The sequence below is a fragment of the Antrostomus carolinensis genome, unplaced genomic scaffold, assembly GCF_000700745.2.
Source record: "Antrostomus carolinensis isolate BGI_N321 unplaced genomic scaffold, ASM70074v2 scaffold16593, whole genome shotgun sequence".
NCBI lineage: Eukaryota > Metazoa > Chordata > Aves > Caprimulgiformes > Caprimulgidae > Antrostomus > Antrostomus carolinensis.
In genome coordinates, this window is record NW_010306003.1 from 4810 (window position 1) to 13787 (window position 8978).

Here is an 8978-nt window from a genome sequence, read left to right on the forward strand (position 1 = left end):
TCAAGTTGTGCCAGAGGAGGTTTAGGTTGGATATGAGGAAAAACTTCTTCACTGAAAGGGTTCTCAGGCACTGGAACAGGCTGTCAAGGGCAGTGGTGGAGTCACCATCCCTGGAGATATTTAAAAGCCACGTAGATGTGTTGCACAGTGACATGGTTTAGTGGTGGACTTGGCAGTGTTAGATTTTTGGTTGGACTTGAAGATCTTTTCCAATCAAAGGTCTTTTCCAACCAAAACAATTCTATGATTCTGTGAATGACTTGGCAGGTCCTGTGGGCATTGGCAGGGTCTCTGTCATGAATGAATGGAGCTGTGGTGCATTCCATGGTGCCTTGTGACAGATCCTGCAAGAGAAAACTGCTTCTGGGCTCCTTCCCCAGGAAGCATGGGGGCTGTGGAGCACCCCTGCATGCAATGCATCAAGTAACTGGAGATGGCTGCTGCTTTGTCTTCATTAAAGCAGTGCTTGGAAATGCAAGCCTGACTAGCAGTCCAACGTACTCAAACTCATATAGTGATGTTCCCAGGTCAGTAGCTGCTAGGAAGGTGCCTCAATCAGATTTGTGCAGATGGGGTTTTAATAGAATATGGCCAAATGTAAATCTGGAGTTGGAGGCAATTCTGTAAACACAAAACTGCTTCCAGATACTTGATAGGAAAAGTGGAATCAGACCAGGGATAGAGTTTGTTTGTGCTGTGGGACAAACTTCCATGTTGTGGAACTTGAACAAGAGAGGAAGCTTCATCTTGCACAGGTTTGTTTGGTTTTCTTTTAGGCTGGTAACTCAGTAACTCCTGAATTCTGGAAGTCAGGGAAGTAGGATGTTGGTACTATTGTGCTGGATGTCTGAAGGGCCATGTTACCTTAATTCATCATTCATTAGTAACTTAAACCTCATCTGAGTTGTAGTTCTTTCAGCTACTGGTTGATCCTGAATGGGTATTGGTTCTGAAATTGTGTATAAAATATTCTCTTAAGTCTTTTTTGGAAGAGTTGGTACTTACTGTTATTTAATGTGTCATATGAAGAACATGAAGTCAGAAACTACTTCAGTGTTTTTTGTTTTTCTTATTCCAGAAGTGTTAGGCCTTGCACATGCTCAAGAGTTTATCCTCTTGCAAGCATGAATAGGTACTCTGAAGTCTGTGCTGTACTGAGGATTGAAATGGGTGTAATGTGTTAGAATTGGAGAGGAACTTAAGACATCTGCTGATGTATTTAATCCTGGGGTTACGTACTAGATCAGTGGTCTTGCTTGTACATGTTGGCAAGCAAAACTGACAGAAAACATTGATTCCCCACCCCTTACAATAGTAAAAGAAGGTAGTGATCTAAAAATGGCCTTTTTTGTTGTCTTTGGAGGCTATTTTAAACTAATTTTTTTCTAGATAAGAGAGAAAAAGCCCTTGATTTTTTTTAATGGTAGTTATAATTAAGAAGCTTTTAAAAGGGGTTTTGATGCTGAAAACCAGTTTTCTTTTTGTGATTTCTTAAAACACAGAGAATGCTGCAGATCTGAAATGAAGACTCTATGCAAAACTGATGAAAACAGACAGGGAACTGCTGTTGATCTCATTGTCTGCCCATGCACGTTCCCAAGAACATCACTCTTGCTGCTGGGAATGAAAGCCCAGCTCCAGGCTTCACTTCAAAGAAATGCCTAGTGCCCTAAGCTCTGACTTACTAATATATTGTAACCTGTCAATTTGCAGGTAAGCATTATGAGGAAGAAGAGGAAGAGGATGCCCTACCTGACTCGGATGCCCTGCCAGACTCAGATGAAGAGGTGGATTTGGATAAGCCATGCCCCATACAGATTGTTCTCGCTCATGAAGATGACCATAACTTTGAATTAGATGAACGAGCATTGGAAAAAATCTTGCTTCAGGAACACATCAAAGATCTGAACATAGTAGTTGTGTCTGTAGCAGGAGCTTTCCGCAAAGGAAAATCTTTTCTGCTGGACTTCATGCTTAGATACATGTATAACAGGGTGAGTAATTTGGATTTTCCCTGCAGAAAAAAAGTAGTTTGGTGTTTTAGTCATTAATCTTGGTATTTGTTGACTTGAGCATAAATATAGCAGGTCAAATTTTTCTCACTTATTGGGGGGTGGGGAAGACAGCTACTCTGTTTCTACTCTGTGAGGAAGTTTATTTAATTGACAGTTTTCAATATAAGTTTTCCTGCAGTCACCAAGGGAACTTATTGGTGTCCTGATGTAAGTGGACATGTGAAGAACGTGAATAAGGCAACCTGGTGGCCTTCTAGTTGAGCTTTGGGGAAGGGCTCATCCAGGTGATGGCTTGGAGGACTCTTGCTTTGACAGAAATCGTATTGTAGCACTTGCTTACCCATTGTTGCAAAAGGAAGAGTTCTTATCAGGTAGCTATTGGGGGACTAAATCTGATTAAACCTGAGGTGTGGCAAAAGGGAGAAAGTCTCCTGTTTGCTGCTTGGAATGTGTATCTGAACATAATCCAGGAACTTGTTAAAATCCTTTAAAGTCATTGGTTAATGAATGCTTGGTCCAAGATTTAGTTTCTTCTCTTAGTTTGTAGCTTTTGGCTGGTGTTGGCTTGTGTCTATTATACTTTGACCTCTTGGTTGGTAAGGAGAAGGTGGGGTAGGGCCTCATGTGAATGTATACGTCTGCCCATCACAGGTTGTGGTGTGTTTCTTTTAATCTGCATCGTGAATATTGATAATTCAGTGTTTTGTTACTTTTGAAAACTCTTAAAAAAACCCAACCAAATCAAAACCAAAAACCCCACCAGAACTGACTTCTTTTTCAGTCAGTGTTCTTAGGAGTTGGAATTCACAGTAGCAGAAACTAACCATGACTGCATCCATTTTACCTTTTGTGCTAGCTAACTTGAGGAGAAATCAAGATGAACCCTGCAGTTACAGGAAATATGGGAATGTTGCAAAGAAGCTGCTGGTAGTTTGGCAGATGAAGATTTCCTTTCTCTCACTCCCAGTAGTGCCTGCTATTGAATTCCTCTCACTGGTTTGCCAAGAGCTCTGTAAGAAAGACACTGAGGATGTGGTAGGAGGAATACAGAGTAGCAAGCTGATGCTCCCAACTTCTTAAGACTCTTACCCTATGGAGAAATAAACATTTCATTGATACAGCTTTTCAGTGGGTGGCCTTTTGTGTGTGTGTGTATATAAAACCTCTCTAGTGTCCTGTTTATATTAAAAACAAAACAACCTAGGAAAAAATCCCAACCTAGAAAAAAAACCTGAGCTCCCAAGAAGTGTAACAATTTGAGTTAGATGGTGGCTGGGTAGAGGTAGTGCTAGAGCCTTCCAAAAGTAGAAAGGATGGGCTTTAAGCAAATACTCTCAGATTGTGAAATAAAACATAAAGTTCATAAAGCAAAATGGATTGAAACACTGTTTCACCCTTGTGTAATATCATGCCTCTCTGTTCCCTTTATTATACAATCACTTTTTTTCATTTTTTCTATAGCTGTCCTTCAAAATACCATTTGTTTCACTTAAACTGAAGATGGAGGCAAGCTGGGCTGTCTCATGTAAAAACTATCTCCCAAAATCAGAGAGGTCTTGCTCTCCACGTGCTGCTTCTGGCCAGGCATTTGCATTCTGAAGCTGTAATACTTGCAGGCCCTTAGCTGAGCTGATCCAACTTGATGATGCATCAGAAGACACTGCACTTTGCTGAACTGTTTTCCTGCCAGCTCAGTGACATCTGTGGGCTTAGGGAAAGGGGTTTGACAAGCATCAGAGCTGCTGCAAGCTGATGGATGGGAGTTGGGGATGAGAGAAGATAAGTGCCACACCTCCTCTTTTGAGCAGTTCTGAATTGTGTCAAGTCTAATGGTATCCCCTGTGCTCATGCAAACTTCAGTACAGGAGGGGAGGCCTTGGTATAGTTTTATAGAACTCCGTAGTCTGATCACTCCATCTTCAGTCAGGCTTAATGACAAGTCTGTATTTTCTGTGAACTAAATATTGGATCCTGCACAAAATACTAAAGCATCTGCATTGGGGAAGTTGTCCTTCCCCTGTACTCAGCACTGGTGAGGCTGCACCTCGAGTGCTGGGTTCTGTTTTGGGCCCCTCACTCCAAGAAGGACGTGGAGGTGCTGGAGCATGTCCAGAGAAGGGCAACGGAGCTGGGGAAGGGTCTGGAGCACAAGTGTGATGAGTTCCTGGCTGAGGGAACTGGGGTTGTTGAGCCTGGAGAAAAGGAGGCTGAGGGGAGACCTTCTGGCTCTGTCCAAGTCCCTGAAAGGAGGGTGGAGAGAGCTGAGTGTGTGTCTCTTCCCCCAAGTAACTAGTGATAGAACAAGGGGTAATGGGCTCAAGTTGCACCAGGGGAGGTACGGGTTTGGTGTGAGGAAAAATGTCTTCACTGAAAGGTTTCTCAGGCACTGGAATGGGCCACCTAGAGAAGTGGTTGAGTCCCTATCCCTGGAGGGATTGAAGAGTCGTGTAGATGAGGTGCTCAGAGATATGGTTTAGTAGTGGACAGGTATGGTTGGACTTGATGGTCTTAAAGGTCTTTTCTAACCAAACGATTCTATGTTTCAATTTGTACACTAATCAAGCAATTTGGGGATATCCTTCCTTGTGGATATTAACATGTGTGATGAAAAATTTACCAAGATGCTTTAGAATCCCATTTTCTTGTCTTAAACCAAGAGCTGGAGGTATGTGGAAAGTTACCGTTCTAAAAATCTCACTTATGCCAGTTGAAGTCACAGGTAAGAATTTTGGCATGGCTGAGATTGGCCAGTAACTTCAGGGAGGTGGGCATCTCATTTCAGGCACTGCTGCTTAGTGTTACCATTGCTCATTTGAAATGGAACAGAATAATCTGCCACAAAACAGCAGTCCTTGTGTACTCCACAAGCTGCTATAAGGATCCTTTGTTGCAGTTTAAGGCTTATGAAGAGTTGGGTGCAGTTACACTAGTAAATTTAGATTTAAAAGCTTTTTTTTTACAGGAGTATTAACCTTCTTAGCTGGTATTAAACTGCGAGGTGCACTGTGTACTAATGGCACTATGCAAATAAAGCTGCATCGGTCCTTTCCTTAATGTGGAATATATTTAGAGAGGTTATCTTTTAGGTTACTAATACAAAATTGTAGTGCAATTTCTAGCTTGATTTCATGCAGGGACAGTCTTTTTTTTCCTCCTCCTGTCTCTTGAATATCTTTCAAGCCAATTTGATGAAAGGAGCCTGTTAAAACACTGAGTTCTAACTAAGGAAAGATGGGGAGTAACAAGGTAGGAGTGCTTCAAACTGATTCAGAGGTCAGGCTTAAGTGCAGTCATCCACAAGATGAAGCAGCTTCAGCTGAAGTTGTGCCCATTAAGATACCAAAGACTCCTGTGATGTGAATCACATGAAATCAAATGTGGCCCTACCTAGTGCTCATTAAGGGACTTGTCAAAAGATTTGTGTAGTTTTGCTCTGAATTGCTACAAATAAGGATAATTTTTGGACCAAACTTGCAAAAAGTATTCTTGTACAAATGACAAATGGAACATTATTGTTGAATAATGTAAGGGATTCTTTTGAAAACTGAAAAGCTACAGTCCATTGATGTATACCTGTGAAACATGATTCAGCTTTGCAGAACTGTACCCTGGAGTGTACTGAAGCCCAAAGCAGGCCCAGATCTTTGATTTCTAGAGCGGTCAGTAGATGTGTGGGCATATTCTGGGATAAAAAAAAACCTGCAGGGTAAAGCTGTTCAGGTTTTGCATAACCTCTCTGGTAGAGGTGGATGTGCATGACAACACCAACCAACCAAAAAAACCCCAAAACAAAACAACAACAGAAAGAAAAATTTCCAAACAACCTACCTGTAAAGAGCTTTGGTTCTCTTCAATTGGATACCTGTGTTCATTTTCTAAATCTTTATCTGCTCATCTCATTTACTTTTGCCATGTCTGATCCAAATAGCTGAGCTGAGTGGTGTGCACTTTAGCATTTGGGGGAATGCTGGTGCAGAGCTGCTGGATTACTTTTCCCTCTTAGTATGGTTTGCTCTGCATGCTGTTAGGCATCAGGAACATGCACGTGTTGTTCAGGTTTGTTTTTTTTCCCCCCATCCTACTTTAGAAATAAGTAGTTTTACTTATTTGTAGTAAGTATTTCTATTCTGTACAGCCCCTGGGTGCTCATGCTGTTTTCTGAGATGTGCAAAGATGTATCTTGAGCTCTTTCCTAAAAGCTGCCAGCACAGAGTCAGCAAGGTAGAGAGCATAGCCTAGTGAATTGAGAAGTCTCCCCTTTGACCTTAAAGAGCACACTTTCCTGGCTTGTAATCTTCTCTAGGCAGTTGGAGGCAAATTCATTAAACATCTCTTTCTTTTCTGCCAGCATGCTGTGTTCTAGACTGTGAAATAAAGGTTCTTCTCTAAGCCCCTCATCAGCTGAACTATCGTCTGTCTACCACTTACTCTCTTGTAGGATTTCAGTGTATATAAACCTATTGCAGTGAGATTCTGCAGGGTGCCAGTTCGTACTCCTTGCTTGGCCAGTATATAAACTACATTTCTGGGTTAAATGTGCTCATATAATGGCTGGATTATGCTGTGTGACCACTGTTCTGTGTGTGGCCTGTCCTTGAGGACTGAAGACCTCGTTACAGTACCATCAGCCAGAAATGTTAGCTGCCAACTGTACTCAACTCTCTGACAGCCTCTCTCAAAGTGGGCATGTGCCAGTAAAATTTTAATATGTGTGGGTTGATTGACATGTATCAAACTCTCAACATGACCTGTTCTCTTGTATCCTAATCACTTAGGAAACACTATTTTGTGACTGTGACAAGTATACATTGTAGATCTGGTCCTTACCTGTTCTCTTTGGCTTTTCAAGCTGGTATTAGAAGTTTTGTGCTGGCCTCCATTAGTGCAACAGTTGACTTGTTTGTGAGGAGAAAAGGAGAGGATTAAGTCAAGATCAGGTTTGTTGCTCATTGCAGAGGTGTAGCTGTTCCTGTAATTAAAATACATGCTATTTACAACTACTTTTGAGTTGAGTTCTCACCACTGTGAGAGAAGAGCATGAGTGTGAGGTGGTATCAATGGACAAAACAGAGCTGTTCTCATTAGCTCCGAGTGCTTGAGACTTGAAAGCTGAGCACATGTACTCTTCAGTGGCTGAAGAGTTTTGCAACCACTGAAATCCAGTAGATTCAAACAACACTGCTTTGTGGATGATCATTGAAACACAACAGAGTAGCATTGTGTTTAATTATTTTGTGTAGTGTTGTCAGTTAGCTCTGAGGAATATGAGAGAACAATGTGGAAGTCCTGGGCTGCATCAAGAGAAGTGTGGCCAGCAGGTCAAGGGAGGTGATTCTTCCCCTCTACTCCGCTCTCGTAAGGCCCCACCTGGAGTACTGCATCCAGTTCTGGAGCCCCCAACACAAGAGAGACCTGGAGCAGCTAGAACAAGTCCAGAGGAGGCCACCAGGATGATCCGAGGGCTGGAGCAGCTCTCCTATGAAGACAGGCTGAGAGAGTTGGGGCTGTTCAGCCTGGAGAAGAGAAGGCTCCAGGGAGATCTTATAGTGGCCTCCCAGTACCTGAAGGGGCTACAAGAAAGCTGGGGAGGGACTTTTCATAAGGGCAGTTAGTGACAAAACAAGGGGTGATGGCTTTAAACTGGAAGAGGGGAGGTTTAGATTAGCTATTAGGAAGAAGTTCTTCACTGTGAGGGTGGTCAGACACTGGAACAGGTTGCCCAAGGAAGTTGTGGCTGCTCCTCCCTGGAGGTGTTGAAGGCCAGGTTGGATGAGGCTTTGAGCAGCCTGGTCTAGTGGAAGGTGTCCCTGCTGCTGGCAGGGGGGTTGGAACTGGATGATCTTGAAGGTCCCTTCCAACCCAACCATTCTATGATTCTATAAGTCTGCTAAAACATAGCATGTTAAAAAACAAACAAAAAACTTCCTTGGTTTTAAATAAGTGTCTCCTCTTGTTTTGTAGACTTCTCCTTGCTGGATAGGTGGAAACACTGAGCCATTGACTGGGTTTACGTGGAGAGGTGGATGTGAGCGAGAAACCACCGGCATTCAGATTTGGAGTGAAGTATTTGTAATTGATAAACCTAATGGAACAAAGGTAAGTGCTTGACTCAAATAGATGTCTGTAAGGATTTTTGCCTCTGTGTGTGTACCTTTAAAGCCAGGGGTTTTACGGAGGCAGTTCAAGTATCAGTTGCTTTTCTTTGTGTTCAATAGCTGCATAACATACTTGAAAACCTTGTATCAGTGCATGTATGACTTGTCCTGCTGGGTTGTAAGATTCAGTCTCCAACAATAGTCCCATTCTGAGGTTACTTGGTTTTGGCAAAGTTAGCTCTGTCCAGGCTGATGGGTGGGTTATCCTGTGAGTGTTTTAAAGCTCTAATGTCTGTAAATGCTGTACGTAGACAAAATTTTTCTTGAGAGCTGAGAATGTGTTCTAACTTGTAGCTGTGTTCAAGTGAAATGTAATACATGGCTATAAGTGCTGTAAGCAGCTTCAGTGTCAGGAAGCTGGTTATTCCATATAGTTTAACAGGTAGTCCTTTAAAAAAAAGACGAAGTCTTAACGGGGGATAAAAGTCACTATTCTAATCTACTCAAAGCTGGTGCATCTTTTTAACTCTAGGTCTGTTTATCTACAAAATTTGGTTGTAAGTGTTTATCTTCATGCTGAAACAAAGTGCAAAGTTGTTAATAAATATTTATTCCACAATACTGGTGGTGTATCTTGAGCTTTTTATGTTCTCCTGAACCAAAAGCTCTTATTATTTAACTTTCATACCATTTGCATTTGCAAAGGAAATAATCTGATGGCCAATTAATATGGGACACTGATCTTAAACAGATAGTGGCTTAGGGACATGCAGGAAGTTTTATCAAATTTCATAGCTAACCAAACAGTTCTCTGGCTAAAAAACAGTTAAATTGCAATAATCTGTTTGGGCTCTGGGGAGAAATCACT

At 42.0% G+C, this 8978-nt stretch overlaps 1 protein-coding gene across 1 annotated transcript in view; it reads left to right on the forward strand.

Annotated features, from left to right (window-relative positions):
- Nucleotides 1-1713: 1713 nt before the first annotated feature.
- The window catches only part of LOC104522637 (atlastin-2), a gene marked incomplete at its 5' end in the record, with an annotated part of 17856 nt that continues 10591 nt past the window's right edge, over nucleotides 1714-8978 (forward strand). Inside the window, 2 exons of the mRNA XM_010164989.1 lie at nucleotides 1714-1994; nucleotides 7977-8111. Of these exons, the coding sequence (XP_010163291.1) occupies nucleotides 1714-1994; nucleotides 7977-8111 (416 nt within the window). The remainder of the gene's footprint in view (nucleotides 1995-7976; nucleotides 8112-8978) is intronic.